We start from the raw sequence: 23,448 nt of genomic DNA, 5'->3' as shown, positions 1-23,448 counted from the left end.
AAGGATGTTGTTGACGTGTTTCTCATCGAGAACGAGGAGTACTGGGTTTACTTATTATATCTATATGAAGAGTGGAGAACGTTACATCTCGTCAGTCTAGCATGACTAAAGTGAAGCACACTGTGGAGCCGAAAATGTCTGCTTAATATTGTAAAATATGGCCAAACTCTACAAATTGCAAAATATTAGACATTTTGACAAGTAAGTTGCTAAGGCACTCCCCCACACTGTAGCTTTCACCTGAAAATGGTTGTAAACTTCTCACTTCTTCAAAAGTGTAGTTTGCTGCTCTGGGATATTCACAGACACAAGTAAGGGTTTCCAACCTTTATTTTCCAATAAAAATAGCTCTTACAGGAACTGTACAAAAAGTCACCACTTATTTACATTTGTAGAAAGACACACACCTAAAACAGAACTCACAGCTCCCTCATTCCCATCCGTTATGACCACATTTTCATGTGCTGCTTTGCCATTGTGCCATCTGTTGAAAGCTGAAAACGGGACACTGTCGTGTCTTATTGGCAAATCACAACTGATCCTATACATCCTATATGGCAAGCACTTTTCCAAAAACAACCACCCTTGCACAGAACTTCCCAAAATGGCTTTGGTGAGCACGAATGCCGCTAGGACCCTTGTATCATTATCGAATGGCATGGAATCGCACACGCTTGTCAATGTGCAAGCCTAATTGATCCAACATAACCCAACATCCAGCTCAAAATGACGCACCATATTTGTACTCTTAAAAGTAATTGTTTTGTTTGTTTTTCTCTCAGTGATGAAGCACACAAGGCTTCAATGGTTTGAAAGATCAACTGAGGGATTAGGCTTATCAAGCCAGCAACAGATCTCTCCTCGGCTAGGTCCAGGCGAGGTGCTTGATTATGATTCACGTAATGGCAACCTTACTCATTACAGGCAGCATTCCCAAGATATAACAGGCGGGGATCTTAAATGGAATGTGTCACAAAGGCTGCTCTCTGCTAAAGCTATGCTAACACATGCCTTATGCCCAGGAGCACAAGAAAGGAGACGCTTACCAGATTATTACACTGCGATTGCTCAAACATGGCAAGCGAATAATTTGGCTCCAAAGCAGTATGAATGAAAGTACACACCCTAACCAGCATGGCAAAACAGATCTGCCAATACATCTATGTCGTGCAGCCGATGTTATGTGCTACTGAAATAGGTACCCATGCATACAGCCCACAGCACAAAAGTGAACTTTTCTTTTAAGATTGCTCACACTGGATTGCATGAAGTACAAACAGATCACAGCAAGAAAAGCTACACACGCTGTGTGACCATTGACTATGCTTAAACATTTTCTGCCTAGTTTGTACACGGCGTTCAGAGAACTTGGAACACATCTGACAAGAGGAGGCCACTGCATATAATAGAGAATTGTAAGAATGCACCATGCTTTGATTACAGCACATTCATAACCCGATTTGAAGTAACAAAGTGGCCACATGTGTGAAAGCAAGTGGTAAAGTTAATTAACTGCAGCAAAAAGCGAGCTCTCTGCTTCAATGGTCTTCTGCAATCCACTATGACATTCTCAGCGCTCCACTCGCCCATGCATATATGTCATGCCTACCTATATGTACATATACATGCGTGAGTTATGTACATGATGCCAGCAAGCACTGCACAACCACACTGATCCCCTTTGCACATAAATGCACGCATTACAGATGAGATTAAATGACAGTGATTTAAAGTCCAATAATGTGAGTACCACAATCTGAGTTTGGCTCCATAAGCATATATATATATATATATATATATATATATATGCATACAAAAAGGTAGGTATATGTGTGCGTGTGTGTCATATGTATGTACAGTTGTATTTACAGGCAAATATTTAAACTATAAGGTACCAAGATGTTCCGACAGGGCCATTGGAAGCCACAAAGTTAGCAACAAAAGCACCTGGCTAAAAAAGGGGCAAGAACAGCCACGATCACATGAGCACACCTGCCACAACAACAGCACTAAGCAGTGGCATGAAAAAGCCATGTGAACATGGAACATGAAAGGAATTAGGAAAAACATTAAGTATTACTGAAGAATTGTGAACACTTGCTGCTTTTGTTAGGAAAAAGAAAGAACCGATTTCTAACACAAAGATCACTTAGTTTGTCAAAATCAGGCTGAGTATACAGGCTGATGGACATTTTCTGTAGACGTCGCACTGATTCAGAGTACAGGGAAGATTTCGTAACAGTGGGCCAATGCCAACAATGGCTCCTGGTAGCCTGCACTTGTTGAACTACGATATGGTTCTTTCTTCATTCTTTTTTGCCAAGCGACCGAATAGTTATGAATGCTGGAGCAAACAGAGACAGCGCAAATTATAACGAAAATATATTGAATATCATAGCGATTGCCAGTATCATTATGAAAAGAATCAGCAGCTGCATGCAGGTTCCTTGAGCGACATAAGTCTTAAGAGCTTCGTGATGCCCTTTTGTAACAAAATTAGAGCCAACATATCCAACATAGTTTGATCACGTTTATGCTGGCTATCAAAGCTTGCACAAATACGCACAGTTTATGATGCTTTGTGAGCAGTGTTCAATCTTAACTAAAATTCATAACTTAATTTGGTGAGCATTGAACATCCAACCAACACGTGTTGCAACTTCCTGCAATTGTAACTAACCTTTGCAATAAAATTTTGTGTTATAATCACATGAGCAATGTTACGAAACTGTCCTTGTACTCTATACAAATAAACCATGCATATAGAAAAAACAAGTTCCTGGTACTTATTGCAAAAAAGAGGGTGGTCTTTATAAGACAAGATATCATCAACAAAACGATGAGTAAAACATGCCTCGGCACTTTTTTTTGTCCAGCTTTGTATTCGCAGGGCCTCAGGTACCCTTTCTTATTCAGTAGCACATTTAAAAAAATAAATGCCTTGTTTGCTTAAAATAAATCCGTTTCAACAGAGACAGCATCCCACTGTCATCAACAGATATACTGCAACCGCTGAATGTTGCAGCTCAAACTTTAAGGTTGGAGGGCAGTCAAAGTTCACACACACATATAGGATATATAACCCTGTGTTTTGTGTTACAACACCAATCGCCATAGTGGCAAGACTTGCGGCCTAGTCTTGTGCTCTCAGCAGTGAAGTTTTACAAAAAGCCTGTCTGACCACAAACGGCAACACAGTAGAGGAAACGTATTCTTGACCGATCACTTTGAAGTGATACTTTCACTTTCCGTGCGGCCCAATGTCTAAGTGCAACAACTCACTGGGGTGACGGGCGTCTCGTCAATATATTCAAGAACTATGCCACAAAGAAATAGTGCTCATAAGCTGTCTTCCGTCTTTTTTTTTTTATGCAGATCCCTTTCCACTGGATGCATGTTTCATTTCATTTTTTTTTTAAGGTGATAAACTGATTGATCAAGGATACAGCCCCTGGAAGGACATGGAATAAAAACAGTCCTAATAGGTTTCCTTGAACAATACGAATTTGCAACAAACCCTATGGAACAGCACAAGTGCGCAGCATATCCGTTATTGCTCTGGTGGCAAGATCCGCTCGTTGGCCACCACTAGCAGAGAGCAATGAGGAGGCGCATGGCAACATGTTGGACAGCTACAGCATGCGGCATTAACCATGCATCCCACACCTAAGTGAAACTATCATAACAGCTATAGACAGAATGCAGTACAAGAGCATGCGCTTTCACTAGAGTTTAGCTGCCTCGAGACTCAACAAAATGTTCAACAAGCTTCTGCATTCAGTTCTCTGGGTGCAGAAGTTTAACTGCAGAAGAAACAACAGAATATATTCACACATGCAAAAGCACTTTTTCTTGGTTCCCCCTGCACCTCACAGTTATGCATTAAGTTCATTATCATAGTGCCGTTTGAATAGCAGTGGTTCAGCATTAAGAGAAAGCGAAACCAAGTATGTGCTGCTTAGTTTCCTGCACCACAGTCATTGGCACAATACTATGTCCACTTTGTGGCAGAAGTTGTACGCGATAGCATTGATGATTAAGTACAAGAGAAGGTGCACCACAGAGGACAAACAAAAAGACACAATAAAGTGGGGAGGGGGACTACAAATATCACTAATAAAGCTCAAGACAAGAAAGCAACTTCCAAGACTGCGCAAAAGTGTGCGTAAATAAATTTTTTGACTACACTTCTTAAAAAGGATAGAATAAAAAATAATCTTGCTACAGCAAAACGGAGAAAAGCTCTCAAGAGTGCCAAAAAGTCGAAAAAGAAAGGAGACCACCGAGCTCAACTGTCAATGCCTTACACCTATGCAAATGTCCTAAAACAAAAAGCGAGAGGGAAAGAAAAGGAACCCATCACTAGTTGTCAAACCTATCAAGAGACAGGGAAAGAAGGCATGCAATAATAAAAGAATTTCCAGAGGAAGAAAAAAAAAAAGTAATAACCTGTTGCGTCAACTAGCGTAATGAAAACTGTTGCGTATGCACAGAAAGCAGTGGCACTAGCAAGATTCACGTCGCAAAATTGCTGAAACATCGCTTATCAGGGGCCTCTGAACCCAAGTAACTCTTCACTGGCAGCATAATTAAAACCAAGCAACGTGCTTGTGCATACCGAAGCAGCAGCAAACATAAAATAAAACAACATTCTGTGTGGTCACCGTGCATGCTGGTTGGCCGGAGGTTGGGGAAGAGACGTTGAAGGTGGCGCTGATGAAGTGGCAGACAGGAGCTCGCTGAATGAGGACTCGAGGCACTGCTTCAGCTCAGCATAGCTGACAACGAGGATGTTTTGCTCGTCCCGTGACATGAGGCAGATTTTCTCGGGTACACCAGCATCCAACTTTGACAGTGCAAGGAAAATGAAAGAAAAAGAAGAAAGAAAGCAACAAGAAACTTTGTTGCTAAGGCAACTGCAATGCTGCTTCACACCTGCAGTGGGCTCATCTAACCTGCGTGCTGCAAACACCATTAATGTGCACTAAATAGAAAGCAACGAAAAAAGAAATACTGCTCTCTTTACATTTGCAAAGAAGCATTCCTGACTTCATTTTAGATATGCAAAATCAGGCAAAGAGACATTTGTGCCCTTTTTATTCTTTCTCCCAACAAGCAAAGCGCACACAAAAGCATGCAAATGTCATTGAGTGGTAGGAGGCACACCTACCATGCAGCTTTTAACAAGCCACATACAATTACATTTTCAGAGTGTTTCATCTTTTTTCCCCACAGCATAAGCAGCTTGTAAGCCAAGCCACATATAGAGACAGCTTGGAGTCCATCCAGAACATGCCAGTCTAACACTTCTGCATCACCAGTCTGAAAGGGCAAATGCAAAGCAATGCACTGCAAAGAAAGCAGGGACCATGGCTAAACAAACTTCTTGGCAAACCTGCTGAGGTAGTCATTCAGTCAAACATGCAACCAAGGTCGAGTGAAAGCACAGCTCTTTAAAAAAACGGGGGGTGAGAGAGAGATCTACTATGTATTACTTACCTTATTCAATGCCTGTACCACATGAGCCATGTCTATCCAAGGCCTATTATCCTTTGTGACTTGGTGGAAGAGGTAATCTCTGAACAGCTTAAGCATGTAGCGGTCGCCAGTTTCAGACCACGATGTGTCCAGATGAAACCTGCACATCACCATTAAGCACAAAAAATTTTGCTTGCAATACTACTCGCCAGCTGTACTTTCCCTTCAAATTCGCTTTGTCAGGAAGAAAAGCTTACAGCTTTGCAAGAAGCGAGAAGTAGTGATCGTGATAATTAGCAAATTATTATGTGCAGTAGGACTCAATGTTACGGGCAGTATAGGTTGCATAAAACACCTGCAGTAGCACATCGATAATCCTGCTTAGAAAACCACAGCTTCTGTGCCCACCTCCTCCTTGTCCTGTGTCTCACTTCATTCCCCGTTTGCCTCAATTTTCCTCCTCAACAATGTTCTACGAATGTCTTGTGCTTTGTAGCATGCACTGCAACTGACATATTTTGAGCCATTGCTGTTCTTAGTACTCAAGCTTTGTCGCAGTACCAATATTCAGAAGATCCAAGGTTTGAAGCAAGCTAAAGTGCTTTCTCCAAGTTTTCATGAGTACCGTATACATAGGAATGTATGGTCGACCTCTGGCTTTGAGGTAAATAAAATTAAAAAAGAAAAAATATTCTGCAATGCAATTAACAACAGAACATAATTTACTCAGAAAATTTACTCATTCGTCATTAGAGACGTAAACCGCGCATGAGCCGTCAAGATTCTTGTCCGTTGCAGACGCTAGCCGCTTTTCACAACCCACAATACATCATTAGTGATGACCAGGGCACTTGTTATGCAGGACTAGGCACGCGGAACCCTGTCATCAGGCAACGAGTGACACACACAGGGCACCCAGGGAGCACGCAGGGAAATTAACTGCCAAATTACTGCTGGCCATTCACTCGTTTCAATGGTCTCCCATGGATTCGCAGCTTCATATTTATTGTGCAATGTTTACGAATTACAGTGGCTAATGAGACCTCTTTTACAGCCTGCACATCTGTTCCAGTGGATAGTTGCTCTTCCACCAGTCTTACTACAAAATGTTAAAAGCTTACATGTTTTTGCAGATTCAACTCCTCCAGCTAAAGGTAAAGCCTTCCCTCTTCATGAAGTGATGCACTTACAAGCATATTCATATACTTCACAATGAATAAAATCTGCCATTATCAGGAGAACATGTGCAAGGTACTCACAATGAAGTTCTACTACAGTGGTTTTAAGCTGAATGAGAACAAGCATGGTGGCTGTGGAGTGAAGTTTTCAGTTCATGTTGACAGTTGCACTATTCCACTTTCTGTTTGTGGGAACCCTAAAACTGTGCATTGCCGCCATGCTGCCCCATTTGCTTCCACATCTTCCATTGTTTTTTAAGCATGAAATGCTTTTAGCTCCCGTGGTAGGCAACTTTCAAGTGCCCTTGAGCCAAAAGCCAGACCCGTTATTCAGGCATTCAAATGACAACCTCCGGGCACACAAACGAGAACATGCAGGCAAGCTGCGAGAACAAAATTATATAATCCGGGGAACCAGTCAAAACTTTTAAAGATATGGTCTCTGGCCCCCAACCCTTTGTACAGGACCTTTGCATAGTTACTGCTGAAACAAGTTACAAAAAATATTGCTTCAGAGTTCCTCCTAATGGTTGTTCACAATACCACTTAAGCTGTAACTTCTAGTACGCTGAAGTTTTATTTGTAATTTCCAATAGCAACATTCAAGAAGCAATAGAGGGCCCTATACACTTTAATGTCATCTTTTGGCGCTGAGCACTCAATGCTAGTGGTCTGCGAGTTCCACGGCATGGGTTTTGCATTGCCTCAAGAGATGGTGCCACGCAGCGGGCACCTCCTTCAGGCGCTTCTGCCCACCGTGGTGGCTTAGCGGTGATGGTGCTGCACTGCTAAGCACAAGGTCGTGGGATCAAGTAGCCGCACTTCGATGGAGGCAAAATCCAAAAGCACCCATATCCCGTGCATTAGGGGCACGTTGAAATTCCCTTGGCGATCAAAATCCCACTATGGCGTGCCTCATAATCAAATCGTGGTTTTAGCCGTAAAACCCCAGAATTCAATCCATTCTTCTTCTTACTGGGCAGTGCACACTGTCTTCTTGGCGTCTTTCACTGCCTGCCATGTGGCCTTCTACCGGTTTTCTTCTTCTAGATTCTTCTACCATCCATATGGACCAGCGCACATTATGGCAGTGTGGTGGGGGTAGCCATTGCAAACATGCACTACACCCATTTTAAGATTGTGGCTTGTATCATCTCCAACCAATCTGATTTGCCGGTTCCCATTTAATGCTTACATCTACTCTTGATTACAGGAGAGCCAGCAATTTTTGCATTTCGCCTCTATCAAAATGCGGCCACTGTGGCCAGGATTCGGTCCCGCGACCTCGTGCTTAGCAGCGCAACACCATAACCACTAAGCCACCATTGTGGGTAGAAGTGCCTGTAGGATGCACCATGCTACGTGGCATCATCTCTCAAGGCAACGCAAAACCCACGTCGCAGGCCACTGGCGTTGAGCGCTCGGCGCCAAAAGATGATGCCCTGTATCTGCCTTTTGAACGCCGCCTATTGGAAATGACAAATAAAACTTTAGCGTACTAGAAGTTACAGCTTTAGTGATATTGTCAACAAACATTAAGAAAAACTCGGAAGCAATATTTTTTTAAATGCAGCACTTAAGCAGAGATCTAATTTTGCATCTCAAGACAGTAAAGCATGCTTGCACTGAGCTTGCGAACTTTGTGTGTTTGCAACGGCAACAACAAATAGGCAATGCTTTCTCCATACTTTCTTTCTTGTTCTGTAGTGGCCAGATGACAATGGAAGTTGTGCCACAACTGCTATACAAAATGAGAAGGATTTTTTTAAAATTCTGCTTATATACCAGTTTTTATGATAGTCATAACATACTCAGAACTACACAGCAAGACCATGTGACGATCATTAGTGGCAAGCTACATCACAGCCTACAAGCAACAATATAAAGCAATGTAAAAAATGCATGATCATGACATGAATGAAGCTCGAAAGCCCCCATAAGAGAAAGGGAGTTCTTCGTATCACAGGTCAGCTGCCTCCCTGCTTCTCCCATAATGACACTGCTAACCAATTCCAGAGTGTACGGCTATACTAGTACCATAGCGACATTTTTTCAGGTATAGCAAATGTGCCATCTTGAATCAAGCTTCATGCACTTTAATGACTCCACTACAAACAAGCACTCCAACAGTCAAAATGTGAGACCCCACTGAAATTCTAGATCTTCATACACAAGGATTTTTGCTTTCCATTGTATGTGCAACAATAAATTAATGTACTTAGTCGAGAAAGGTACCATGGAAACAGTAATCATGACTGCCAAAAACGGATCAAAGACGGAGCCTAACATAGGCTGGCAAACTTACTCAGACTCACTCAGGTTCAGACCAAACTGCGAGTCCGAGCGAGCAGCAAGTGAAATGTATATTTTTTAGTGAGCCCGGGTGAGCTCCATTTATTTTGCCAAGCTGAGCGGCAACACAGAAAGCATACTGCACCGTACCTGTGCTCAAAACTGAGACTGAACCAGAATGAAGTTGAGTATGTTGAAACGGAACCAAACATTTTTTTTTTTTTCCGGTTCAGCACTCTTTAAATGGCACAAAGAGGTTCTCAAGAAAGAAAGCTATAATGTCCTAACTCAAGCTTACTGGACCGCATGGTCACCACTTGTGAAAACACTATGTTTCATTGAGGATGACCTATAGATTCATCTTCCAATTCAGACTCGAGAACTCAAAAATACACGATGACTCACATGTGTGATACAGACTCACTAACCCATTCCGAGCACAAGACTTGAAAAAGCTCAAATTCACATGGTTTCACTTTGTTCATATCCACTCATACTCACTTAGTCTCTCGGGGACTCAAAACACTGCAGGCTCATTTAGATTTCAGACTGACTTGGTACAGTCAGATCCATCTGACGTAGCGTCATCGCCACTGTGGCAGAGCACCTTTTTGCGAAGGTTGCTGTTGGTTCATTTTTAGATCAACTACGATCTGCAGCAGTATTTTCTGCCAATAACTTTTGGAGATACTATTACTTTCACAATATTTTGCTCAAGTTGGCACTGACTGTGTTGGCATAATTGGCCGTCAGTGTCTCTGGCACTGTGCCCAGCTCATATGCGCACAGTGCCAGTAACACCTTCAACTGCATACTTGGACAAGACTGATGCAGAGTCCTGCAAAAGTGATAGCAGTATCTAAAATGACTGCTTGAGAACACCGCCCCGTGTGCTTGATATCCGTGGCCAGTGACTCACAAATGGTGACAATGACGTGTCGCTTTCATTGGAAAGCTCAAAAAAAAAAAAAAAATCTTGTCTGTGAAGGTAAATTCGTCACATATCATATTTTCTGACTGCAAATGTGGGGGGCATGACATTTTTCTTTTATGAATTGGTGGCATGTCATACGGGTGTCACACGGCGTACTTTCAATCACAATCAGGCTCAATTGGGATCAAATTTTTTGCTCACGATTGGCTGAGTGAGCCCAAGTGAGTAGTCCCGAGTCTAAGTGCGTCGGTTGCCCAAGTGATTCTGGCGAGTCCAAGTGAGCTTCATTTATTTTGCCATCTTATGGAGCATAATGAAGCCATTAGCAAAGGAGCACTATAAGGGGGGTAAGAATTCTGCAAGGGTGCTGGCCACTTACAGCGCAACATTAATAACCTGCAAGCTTTTACATGCGAAACCAACAGCTTGGCTATAAGAGACACCTTAGCAAGGCTATGACTCACTTTAACAACACCCACTCAAAACTTGGTTCATGAGCGATTTAGCATTCTGCCCCCATCGAAATGAAGGTGCGAATCCACTCGGATGCAATCAATGGCCATGGGATAACAACAAAATCGCTTGGAAGTAGAACACTTCCTCGAGTACATAATGCAAGGTGGTTGTACTTAAGAACCATTGCCACAGTATTTCGGAAAGGTCAGAGACGTACGACATATAACACAAAAACAAAAGTAACAGTAAGCTGTGTCTCACTCTGGTCTTTCACTGACTGTGCCAAGTTTCACAAGCAGCCTGAACAGCCTTCCATTTTCCACTTCCTGCAAGTGAAAACAACATAGCAACATTACATTCCCCACTTCACTAGTAAGAGGGCTGTGCTTTATGAAGGTAGCACCATCAAAATACATGTAATAATACGCAAGAACATTGCTCTCTGAAGCAAGAACTGTGTGAAGTCTGGCATGTTTTAAGTCTTCCTGAAACAAAACACTTGTCTATGCATTCTTACATGAACATTTAATGTATGCAGTCAGGGAATAACCTCTTTGTTCTCTTACCAAAAAATGAACAGCATTTAAGTAAACTAAAAAATTTAAAGTAAACAGAAGCGTCTTTTTTTCTTCTTCTTTTTTTTTTTTTTTAGACGCACAATTCAAGGAAACGTTTCTGATGCGCAGTGCCTCCCACTAGAATTTGTGGCAATGAACGCAATTATATGTAGGACAACAGAGGGGGCAGTTAAGGATTTTAATGTAATCCTGTACTGTTAACCTGTGGTTTCTAGTAAAACTGGCACCATGATATCGCTTCTTTCATGCAGTGCAGGTGTGCTTGGCCTCTGAGTGACCCGAAAGCCTGTACCCAATCTGCAGGCCAGACTCCGGCAGCCCAACATCATCTTGACTTGAGCATGGGCCGGGCTCAGGCCACTGCATTTTATTGGCGGGTGGACTGGGTGAAGTACAGAGCACCATTTAAGCCCAGAACATGGCGAATTGATTCTTGAAAGCAACATGCATTTGTTTGAAGACTTTGAAATATTTGTCTGCTCTGGGCAACTTATTCTTGTGTGATAACTTATGATGTGGCTGAGTGTGTTTCCCAAATATAGCAGGCTTTATATGCTTAATTAGATTATATTCAACATGGTAGATAAAATTTTATTTAATCTGGAAAAAAAAAACTATTTTATCACATCCGCAAAACCTTGATAGAGATGGATACAGACTGGGCTCAGGCCTCAAGATTTCTATGCCAAACAGAGTGGGCTCGTTTTTCTTTAGCGTCGGGCTCAGGAAAGCTTTTGATGCAAGCAATGAGTCTGGGCAGGGCCCGGGCTTATAAATGCGGCCCATGCACAGCTCTATTGTACAACTTACAAGGATGTGATCCTACCTTTTAGAGGTGCTACAAATGTAAAATTTCTGGCACTTTTATGCAGGCTCCTAAATTTACCCTAGCTTCTTTTTACTATAGTAGTTGTACTTCTGGATTTTACATGTACACACACACGCAACAAAACCATCAGAAATTCAAGTGAAGTTGGAATGAAGCCAACCTACAGAGAACCCAATACGCTGAAGACACAATTTCCATAGATTTGCAATGAAATTAACTTTGTGGGAACGAGGACAAAGGTGGGAGACAACAGGAGCACTGACAAAGATTGCAGGTCAGTGCATATGTTGCATTTTTGGCTTGGTCTTCACTGTCACCATGTTGTTAATTTCAACATGGATCCATACCAAACTGAGCCCATGCTTTTTTCTAGTGGGCTTACATGACTTCAGCCTGTCGGCTTGATGTGGTAGTATGACAGTTAAATCAGTTTCCCTGGCTTTGAAGAAGGCCAGAAAACTATAAGCACAAACACACTGGCAGACTGTGCATAAGCCTTATTGTTTTCTATGGTACACCAGGAAGCCAAATGATTTGAATACAAGAAGATACATGTATAAAAAAAATTAAGTATGCAAGTGGGGGAAGGGCAACATTACCTTTGCAAGTTCATTTTCAATAACGTCACTGCGCATCTGTGCAGCATCCAGCTGTGTGTAGAACCGAGCCCCAATCATGGGCATAATGTCATTAATACTGTGCGTACGAGGCGGTGAGGACAGCAGGTACCTGGGTCATCCAGAAAACACAACTGTTGAACCCAATGCCCCTAGTACCAAAAGCTGCATGCTACTGAATGATTAATCGGACATGAGCCAGCATACTTCTTGCTTGACTGCAAATGCTTTACTTTCAAAGGCAGGCCCTCAGGATGCCAAGAGAGGTAATACAGAACACCAGCTTTGCAATAGAAAACCCTTCAGCATTAACAACTTGTCCAAATTTTTCAGTGGTCAACAATAAGTAAGGCATGCCTCACAGACAAGTTGGTTTTATCAATTCATTAAGAGGCACGGTCTGAATCATAAGTTCCAAGGAAGCAGATTAACGAAAGCAGCAAAATATTGAAGTGAAAGTATGTATGTAATAAAGAGAAAAAGACAACATGAAAAAAATTTACACATGCCGAGATACGCCCCTTTGCTAATTTTGAGCATAATTGCTAGAATTTCTTGTGGAGATGAATGCAAATGCCCTGCCATGGACACAACCTGTATTTTTCTATAATTGCCTCGACAATTGCTTGGGCAACTGTCATTTATGTCATATCCTACATACTGGATCCACACACGGCGCATACCAATAACACAAGTTTGGCTGTGCCGTTTTCCTTCATTTTTTTGTGAAAAAGAATTATACACTGCACCTAACATTTGGTGGCAATGGCTGACATTTACACAATGCTCAGAAATTTATGAACTAACAACAATACTGACCAGAAACTGGTGACAACATGAGGGGAGATGAAAAAGTCACTGCTTAACCCATTTCCTACATGCCAGAAGCTAACCAGTATTGCCTGCCCCTTTGCAGCTATGAAAAGCAGTAGCCCTTGTACTAACACTGTGCTGCCGAAATGTTGTCAAAGCCACTTAAAACAATCCACGCGCAACAGTGACATGTTCGACACGTCTACTGCCTTAACATGCAGCCAAGCCGCGTTATAACAAAGTTGCACTCCCCACAAGAATACCTTATGGAATATTTGTTATAAGCATATACGCTGATATACAAAAATTGTGATTATGTCTATGCAAAAGAAACACAAATGTTATTGTCTCTGAAGGGCCAGCAGAGGGTCTCCTGCAGATTTTGATGGCTCATTGTTGGCTTTTGCCTATACGTGGCACAAGAACATCAATAATTTACACACATGTGCTTTGCAGCATCGCTAGTACACAACCATGCAATTGGTATGATCATGTGAAACCACTGCACTGGCTTGTTGGCTGTGGTCCAACCAAGCCTAGCTATAGGACAGAACACGTCCAGAATTCAGGACCTGCTGTTCCAACATGGAAGAAAGTTTACTCCATGCATTTCAAGTTGCGCTTGCAGACCAATTATCTGGATATGTAGAGAGTCGCACACAGATCCGCTACTGACCATCAGTACAGCCCATGCGTGTGATCTCGCGCTTGATCGCCAATTATGTCTACTGGTACAAGCATATTGATGGAGAGCTTCCTGCAACGGTTAATCGCTAGTCAATTCACTGGCAATTGAGAAATTTTCATTGCTGCCTTACTGCCTAGGCCACAAGGCCTAACCAGTGCCACTTGCGTGGCATTCACAGCAGCCTAAGCTGCGGTTTAGTGCTGAGCTGATGCGGTGGCAATTGACAGCCATCATGTTTACAGCATCACACAAGCAGATCATGTCGGAAAATTGAGCAGCATTCAGTGCTGCAGCTGAAATTTATACACTCTTATACATTGGCTCTAAGGACAGGTAGCAGTGCTGCAAGGAAGCCCGAATAAGCATGCAAGTCTAAAAATTCAGGCATCTTAAAAATCTGTAGACGATTGCTTTGAACACTTTTTCTTCGCTATAACTGATACAATGTCAGATCCTGCTTATTCGGTTTCATTATACAGTGGAAACCCGCAATAACAAGATCGGTGGAGAAAGCAAAAAGTTTTGTTTCCACGAGAACTTAGTTGCTGCGAAATTAGACAGCACAGATAGGGAATGCGTCACAAAATGAAACTTTAATGTCAAAATTCCATTACCCTACTTTAGCAGGCCCTTCTCGAGCTCATAGGACTGCATTGCCAACAGCACAAACTGTTCCCCGCGCATCGGTCAGCGATAACGGCACTGCCATGGAGCAGTATTCTCAGACGATCGCCTTCAGAGATACAATCACTTTCGCAAGATTTCGCGAGACTTGACACTGAACACAGAACAACAGTAGTCCTCCAGCAAATGCTGTCACCTGTAGATGCTGATGCGTCCAATGTCAACCACGAAGCTGATAGTATCTTGTATCCCCGAAAGCAATCGACTGAGACTACCGCCCCCTTCGCACAAATCTACTTCTGGCGACGCCAAATCCGCACGCAATGCCTGTTGAGTGGTAACCAGCATTTTGATGCAGGGAGCATGTATGCTCGGATGATCACTCAATCACGGCTGGGTGCGTTACAGCCTAAGCTGCAGCGCCATCTCAAGCACCAGCAACAAGTCCACGTTGCTGGATTTCTTTGTGTTTGCTACACTTTCCTCACCGAGCCACAGATTATGCACTGTACTAGATATGCAAACACATTTTGGTAGAGACATGCGGCTGTGTCATTCGAGACGAGCAATCAACAAACAAGATGGCAGCCGTGACAGGTTCCCGGTCCACCCGATCGCTTCAGCCACTTGGTTGTTTTTTGTAAACAAAAACGGTGGCACCATGAATGTGTAATATGGTGGTATTTTATGCAATTGAAGTGCGAAGCAAAGGCATTTGAGCACTTTTTGGAGTCTGCTTGCCTTGTGCGATTAGGCAATATGTGGGGTAACGCTGTGGCGAATTTCGTTGATGCGGGGTTGCAGTTCAGCAACATTTTGTTTTCGAGAGATACGAAATACATTGAATCCTATGGGCATTCGCCGGTGATATGAAATTATTCCATTATCATGAGAATTTCACTGTTGCAGAATTTCATTATGGGTGTTTCAGCTGTAGCAGGAGAATATCTCTACTGACCAACCAAATTTTATATTTACTTCATTACATCAAGGTTCAACCGTGCTTGAATGCACTTGTAACAGACTGTTGTTCACCAGGAAAATAAAGTTTATTCTACACAGGCCCAATGACTGCTGAAAATAGGTATTGCATTTTATTGCTGAAGTAATGCTACTACATGTATTTAGGCACCATTACTTATAATTTAGCTAGACTACTACAGTGAGTTCTATATAACCCTTCTGGCTTTGTTTCCAGCTCAAGTTTTTTAGAGGTTAAAGAACAAACAGTATCAAATGTGGCTAAGACAAAATATATTTTACCAAAACTGTCCATAAGTCTACTTCGTGATAAATAGTAAAAGAAATAATATGCTCCTAGACTGTATCAGTTATTAACCCATTTGCTTCGGACCATTCAGCACTCAGCCAGGGCTGGTGTTCTGCAGCACATTTACATGCTGCGTTGAGCGTGTTCCACATTGTTAAGTAAACTGGTCTAAAATCTGCTACAGGCATCGCATTAACAAAATTGCTGATTTGCTTTGTTCACACAAGGCTTCTGCATTAGATGCAGTAAAAAAACAACTCGAAAGTAAGAATAAAATACTACGTTTGAAACACTCACAAACGTGGAGTGCACTTTTGTGTTTTTTGCACTTGGAATGCCTCTTAGGCTTTTGAACTTGGTCCTCGAAAACTAAGCACAGCATTGAATGGTTCTGCTTCAGAGTTTTCAGTGGTATGTGCTGAAAAAGACGAGCCCACTCGAAAGCAATCCCGTACAAGTTTTTTTCAAGCATGGTGCTCTGGTTTTAACGGCTAAAATTGAGCGTAATCTGGAAAACAGGAAGCTTTTCACTGTTTTACAAACAACTTCTGCTGAAAGTCTTGACAAATATGTCCTTCTAATGTGCAAAGCTCAAAACAACTAGAAAATAGCCTGCAATATGCTGCCATCTATGAAAAACAGCCAGAAATAGCTGTTCTTTGAGTTGCCAACAGCTCGCTGGCTGTGGAAGCGAATGGGTTAAGCTTATTTCAAGTTACATTGAAACATGAATGGCTTTTTCAGCTTGCCATTATTGGCCCCTTGTGCATGCATATAAGATCGCATGCACTGCACTTGAAAGAAGGAGAAGCTTAATCAGCTGCTGAAACAGAATTCGATATAAGCAATGTTTAACACTGACATCATTCAGAGTTTTCTATATTAATTGGCTGTATAACGGGGCTGGGATAGTTTAATAATTCTAGTCCTCTTTTTTTTTACTTCTCGCACTTTGTTAGCGTTCTGAGCAGCACCCCACCTACATTATTACAAGGATCAGCTGGTTGCGAGTGGTGGATTATAAAACAAATAAAGCTGAGCGGGGAAAAAAAATGCTACGTTATACTGACCTAGTTGGTTATATCCTAGTTTTACAGTTCCAGCTGAAACAAGGTTTCTTCTCACCTAGCCTTGGTTAAGAAGAACAAATAAAATGAGACAGTCACATACAAGATCAGGTTCCTGAGGTCAGTTGAGTAGTTGCGGGACACCAGATCCATCGACTGCTGCAAGTTTTCGCGCTGAATCGCCGCCATGGTGTTGCAGGCCAGAGCAAGTACCAACTTCCCCAAGGAAACCAAGTCTTCTTGCTGCGTGTTTCATTTTTACTTTGTTTACACAGATATAAAAGTGCAACATGAATATGATGTGTCAAATCTACATTCCGGGTGCAATCAACAAAGCAGTGGACACCTGGCACTTGGGCCCTATTTCCTGGCTATCGTGTTTAATGAGCTCAGAGGTCCTTAGGACTTTCTCAAAGTGGAAGCGGGACTACTACAGGGGAAAGCCAGACCATGGAGGTGTCTGGATATAAATTAGTATTCCTGTCGCACACATTTTCAAAGACCTCAGAAACAAAGAAGTGAAATCCACGAGCCCCAACGGCTGCCCTTCTGTAACGTAGCACACTGGGAACCAGTGAAGCTCGCAGACATCAAATGGTTGCGTTTCAATGATGTTTAAAAGTGAACATAACAGAATTTTACACTTATTAATGCTTTGTTGACACTGAAAATTAGCAACAAGGTAGAATTTTTTTTTTTGTCTGCAATGTTGAATAAAATACTTGGCGGTGCTGTTTGCTCAGTTTATCCAGAATTTCACTTTCAAATAGGCTCGGAAACCAATGCGCATATGTGCAGATACACCTCCAATGGGGAAGTGTGCAACCATTGGACGAACACGGAAAGCAAAGATGCGAAGTGTTTCACTGAACAATGTGGACAAAGAAATGCAATCTTGCTGTTAAAGTTCTGCAATAACAAAGCAGGGGTATGTACAATAATCTCTTAAATATGTTAGATTAGAACCCTAGGTACAGAAGCCACTGATTAGTAGGTTTGATGAACGAGAGCACATTTTAAATTGCAGGGCTTAATGCCCCAAAATTGCACAGTAGGTTACGAGGGGTGCAATATTAGAGGGCTCGATTAATTTTGATCACTTCATTTTCTTTAAACATGCACCTATAACCTAAGTACACAAGCATTTTGATCCCTCTGAAATTCAGCCACCGTGGTAGGGCATCGAAACCATAACCCTGTGCTAAGCAGCAGAACACCATAGGCACCAAATCACTGCAATGAGTGCAAGAGTACATGAACGCACAGAACTGTAGCCAATTGTCGACAGTCCAGGGACAGTTTTAAAGAGGGGTAATGAGAGGGTGAGGGGAGACAACTGATGTGCCCCTTCCCCCCCCCCCCACATTTCCTCCTGCCACCATAAAGTGTCAAGTTATGCAGTGCCCCCCTGCACCCCCCAAGGAATGTGAAGAATCATGCTCTGCCTCTCCAACAGAAAAATTCTGGTGCCACCTCTGTGGCTATCCCAGCCAAACCCCCTCTACCCACATAGTAGTTATGCAAGAGGTACCTGATAGTGAGGCACAAGCGCCTTCGCACTGGGCACGGCGGAGTCAAATGTGAGCACGTCCATGATGCCACAGCAGTTGAGGCGCAGACGTGACTTGCCCATGACCAGAATTTTGGAAGGCTCAAAGGAACGGCACGCTAAGCCAGCTGCATGGATGGTACGCAGCACCGAGCTCAACTGGACCACAAAGGCCCAGATAAGGCTCTCGGGCAGCAGTCCGGCATGCTGGCGCAAGGAGCCCAGAGCTGCAGCGCAACACACACCAGCCAATGAAACACCGAAAAGAGGCACAACTGTTGTTGTTCTTGTTTTATACATTTTAATATCCAAAGAAATTAATGCCTGTCAGGGCGACACATCACAATTTAGTAGCTTGTACTTGCAAAGCCAATACCACACTGAAGCTTCGCTCACGCAGGAAGATTTCCAGTCAGTGACAAAATTGGCGACAAGAAAATGAACGGATCGCGACAGAAAAATGCCTTTATTGCACCGACTGGTCTATGCCCAATTTTTGTTACGAAAAAAAAAAGCAAGAATAAAGTGTTGCTTGTCGCAAGCCAGTCAGAATGCACCATTGCAGGAGAACAGGGGAATAGGGACAGAAGCTGCTCTCGCTTGTAAACATCCAGTCAGTCGTTTTGCAAAATGGCACAGGCATATTCAGCCGTATCGTTGTTTGCCGATATATTTGCTTGTGCTGACTGAACTTATGGCACGCTTTGTGTGAAGAGAAGTCTGCACAGCAAGTGTAATGTGTGCATGGACGTTATGTGCATTAAATAGCTATGGACTAAGTGTGCGTGTACGTTTGCAGTGCTCAAATCTGGCTCTCACTATGGATATGTAGTATTTTCTTTTTCTGCGCTGTCACATTAAAGAGTAAGAAAGTGGTTTATGCTGGGCTGTGTATATGTTGGCACGATGCAATGCGACTGATGAGCCCAACCGACGTTGTGTGCTACCACGTGTATACAGTAGACTTCCATTAAAATGCCAAAAAACACTACCGATTCATCATTTGGCACTATTTGCCCTATTTTAACATGCCCTTGAATCAAACACACACCCACTTTCTATGTGTCCACAGTAGAAAACCAAAGTAGAAACAACATTAAAACATCTAAACAAGGTATAAATCTAATGCAGGCCCAATGTTTTAGCAAAATAATGGACAAGGGTCTAAGATGTTGCACCAATGGCAGCCGGTTTCCTTAAGTAAGCTTCCCTTCAATACATATTTATTATGTAGTAAAGCATAAGAACATCATAAAGGTGGTTTTGGTTTCATATCTGATCGCACCGCAAAGGCAATTTTCAGCCAATTTTCTTGGAAAAAAAAGAAAGGCACACATTAGAATTGAGCCAATACCGTAATCAGACATAACCTACAGTTATTGCTTGAAATATTTGTAGGGCAGGCTGAAAATAAGGAGCTTGACAGGAGGAGACGTGTTTTCAATGAATTCATTGTCACCCAAGTTCCACTGAGAGAGACGCTGTCACTAAAAAGGTCGTTATTGGGGTCACCATAGGTGTCAGATGCTTGCAAGCTGACTGGTCAAGTTTGAATTATGCAGTGAAGGCCAATTTTAGGATCAAAATAATTAAAGTTTGGGCCTATAGCAGGGTGGGGTCTAGCACTTTTCGCCGAGATCGAATGAACTGAAAAATCAAATTAACCGGAGTCCAATTGATGAAAGTCTACTTTAGTAGAGAGCAGCAGTAGTCATGCACATGCTGTAGCTGTAAGTGCACCTGACATGGTATTGTTGGCTAGCATATCGTCGTAGCTACAATGCGAGTGCGACTTTTGTGGAAGCTTGTCGCCGTATTTACCCACATTATATAATGTCTGCATTTGTTGTGTGCGCAGTATATTTAGACCTTTTGCGTACGCACATTCTAAACACTCTTGCACTAACCATGAATTCGGAACAAACTTGCAAGAAGTGATCTTGTTAGCTTCAGTGCATGCACAGCGTATCTACCGAGAGTCGGTAGGCGGCAATGAACATTTTGTCACACGTGACGAGAGCTCTTGTGTGAACATGTCCACTATGTCACCGATGAGATTCTGCCTGTGTGTGTGGAAGAAAGCTTCACAGTGTGAATGTACCTTTTGCGCATATATATTCATAACTTTACTTTCAACTGCTGCCTTAGAGTAATAAAGCTGAATGTAATCATGAATGTTTTGATTTTTTGCAAAAAGTCAAACACTAAATATTTCAATAGCTGTGCCACTCTGTCAATAACAGCAGATAACTGCCACTCTGTACAGCTAACCAAAAAGCTGTAGTTTAATTCTTGAACTTTGGGGGCAGGTTTGAGAAAGCATTGCAGGCATGTAAATGCGCCAAAGAGACAAGGACAAAAGAAAGGACAAGCGACAGGTCTTTTGGACACATTTACATTTAAATGTGCCTTTATGCACACTTACATTTAAATGCATCAACGAGACACGGATGAAAGAAAGGACAAGAGACTTGTCTCTTAGGCGTATTTACACGCCTGTAATGCTGAACCAACTCGCCCATCTAGCTGTGTTAGGGGGCAGCATGGTTATGAAATTGAAATCTTATTTTTCAACCCATCTTGATGAAATTACGCATACTTGTTTACTTTTTCATTCTGATTTCAAGTATTATTTAGTTTCTTATGCAGATCAATTATTTCTCAATTGTTTTAGGCCTCATGAGAGGAAATGACAAAATAAATATATTTTTAATAAAATAAGAAGGTCAATATAAGTGCTATCATAATACACTGAAGTTCACAAGTATTGCTGAATGGGTGAATTGGTGCATCATATTTTTGTCTTGCTTTAGGGCAACTCAGTTTGAGTATGAAGGAAAAAGGACAGACAGGTGACAGGATGTCACCTTCTTCCTTCATACTCAAATTGAGTCGCGCTATAGCAAGACAAAAACACTGAAGTTCACTTCGTGCAATGTGGGAACAATTTGGCAAGGAATAGAGCAAAATAATTAAATTTTCAATCCAGAACTTCAGAACCACAGAAAGTTGAGCTAGTTGGTAGGGATTCATTGTGAGAAAAGGCAAGGCATGCAGACACAGACACAGAAGGAGAGAACCAGACAACACAAATGGCAGTGCTGTGTTGTTGGCGTTTGTGTTGTCTGGCTCTTTTCTTTTGTGTCAGTGTCTACACACCTTACCTTCTTTCACGACACAACTTTAGAACCTGCTTGCATTATACCACTTATAATACACGTGTCTTTCTATTGCAAAACAACAAATTTTGATTCTGCCCGCTCTTGGTGCTGAGATATCAATGCTGGCAGATTGTAAGGAGTACAAAAATTTCATGGCAAGAAACATAGCAAAAGACCACTCAAAATAGTTGGTACATGGGTTTATGAAGTCTTCTTATTAGTACTTGATCAAAATATTGATCCATGACGAGCGGTACTTTAAATATTATTAAATGTCAGTCTTAAGAATTATTTTCAGCAATTTTCAACATTAGGTACAGCCACATAGGCAAACCTCAACATAACAAAGACATCGCAAATTGTTGGACATGACGAGTAAATCTAAAACGCTTACCTCCGACATCAGCGGGTAAAGAATGTATGCTCATATCAAATACTGGATACAAAAAACGCACTTTCTTGTCAAATGTGACTTCATTATAACAATTAACAGAAGTACTCACAGATTTCGATTCAACAATAAAAAGCAGGCACTTCAACATGGAACAGAAAATGTTATCTATCCCATCCTCACATGGCCATTCTTACAACAGAAAACATGCACGCACTCACCAGGCTTTCCGTGAGAAAAAGGCCTCGTGAGCCCATTGGAAGGCTGGGGATAGACAGGTGGGCAAAAGCCATTCAGCGTCGGCATGGAAGGCTGGTTGAAGTACTGGCTCATCAGGGTGTCCGCACCAGCATGGTAGTCATAGACAAACACCATTGCTGCACAGCAAGGCACACCCCACTCTCACTGCCCTGCCGCCCACCACAAATGAGTGCTTCGCTAGCACCTTCAACTTACAGTGATCTCCAAATGCCTTAGTGGTGAAAACCTCCCGCAGGTGCACAAGATTGGAGTGCTGCAACTTCTTCCAAAGATCAACCACTGCCATGCACTTAGTGTTGCCGAGACGAAAGCCTGTGTCGGGCAAGGAGGACCAGTCAGATGGGCAAGCAATCAAGAGAAACTCTTCATATCGCAGCTGTTCTAAATCACCATAAGTCACTGCACTTTTTACAACTACTATTACTGGTTGTTTGTTTGATGGAGTGTAAATCTCACAGCAACTCCCACAGTCATGAGAGATGCCACAGTCGGGGGCCTGCGAGTTAATTTTGACTACCTGGGTGTTCTTTAACATGCACCGAAAGCTCAGCATGTAAGCATTTGTGCATTCTTCCCTCTCTGATAAGCAGCCGCCGTGGCTGAGAGTCAAACACGCGACTTCAGGCTCAGACAACTATAATTGCGATATACCTTCCCCATAAGAAATCAACTCATTACTAAGTAACTGGACAAGCTGATTCACGGCTTTATGAAAGAGTAACAGTACAGGAGATGAGACTAAAGAGACAGCAACTACAGTGTTCCTCCTTAAACTACATTTTTTTTCACCTTATTTTTTCTTTCCTGAAGGAACCAAAGTTTGCTTGAAACATTAATATTGAAACTATGGGTGGGCAAACATTCGAAGTTTCGAATATGAATAGAATATTACACAGTAACTATTCATATATAAAAAAGAACTATTCGGTATTTTTAAATATTTGGAACTAAATATTTCGCAAGAACCATCTGGTAAAGTCTCGTTACTGTTCTGTGTCAGCTAAACAAAGCCTTGAATACTATCAGAAGTGAAACAATAAATGTTTTCAAAGGAATGCCGAAACAAAACAGATAATGAAAAGGTAGAGTTGAAGCGTAAAATTGACAAAGGAGACAGGGAACCGAACAGAGACAAGAGCTATGCAAGGCTCGTTTTTGGATAATGTAAGTTTTGTTTTTGGTTTCACGACGGAACCTGTCGTGGTTGCTTAGTGGCTAAGGTGTTGGGCTGCTAAGCACAAGGTCGTGGGATCGAATCTCAG

General features: G+C 42.2%; 1 protein-coding gene across 2 annotated transcripts in view; it reads right to left on the bottom strand.

The window, feature by feature from the left end:
- Nucleotides 1-312: 312 nt before the first annotated feature.
- PAN3 (Poly(A) specific ribonuclease subunit PAN3) overlaps nucleotides 313-23,448 on the bottom strand; it is a 33,854-nt gene continuing 10,718 nt past the window's right edge. For both annotated transcript variants that reach the window (XM_075688293.1, XM_075688295.1), the window contains exons 9-16: nucleotides 22,382-22,498; nucleotides 22,147-22,302; nucleotides 18,356-18,600; nucleotides 16,928-17,067; nucleotides 12,345-12,474; nucleotides 10,600-10,664; nucleotides 5,500-5,638; nucleotides 313-4,846 (exon numbers count right to left, since the gene is read on the bottom strand). In XM_075688293.1, coding sequence (XP_075544408.1) covers nucleotides 4,661-4,846; nucleotides 5,500-5,638; nucleotides 10,600-10,664; nucleotides 12,345-12,474; nucleotides 16,928-17,067; nucleotides 18,356-18,600; nucleotides 22,147-22,302; nucleotides 22,382-22,498 — 1,178 coding nt within the window. In that variant the 3' untranslated portion in view covers nucleotides 313-4,660. The remainder of the gene's footprint in view (nucleotides 4,847-5,499; nucleotides 5,639-10,599; nucleotides 10,665-12,344; nucleotides 12,475-16,927; nucleotides 17,068-18,355; nucleotides 18,601-22,146; nucleotides 22,303-22,381; nucleotides 22,499-23,448) is intronic.

The sequence above is a fragment of the Dermacentor variabilis genome, chromosome 4, assembly GCF_050947875.1.
Source record: "Dermacentor variabilis isolate Ectoservices chromosome 4, ASM5094787v1, whole genome shotgun sequence".
NCBI classification, from domain to species: domain Eukaryota; kingdom Metazoa; phylum Arthropoda; class Arachnida; order Ixodida; family Ixodidae; genus Dermacentor; species Dermacentor variabilis.
Note: the sequence above shows the minus strand (reverse complement) of the source record. Positions and strands in the feature narration are given on the sequence as shown.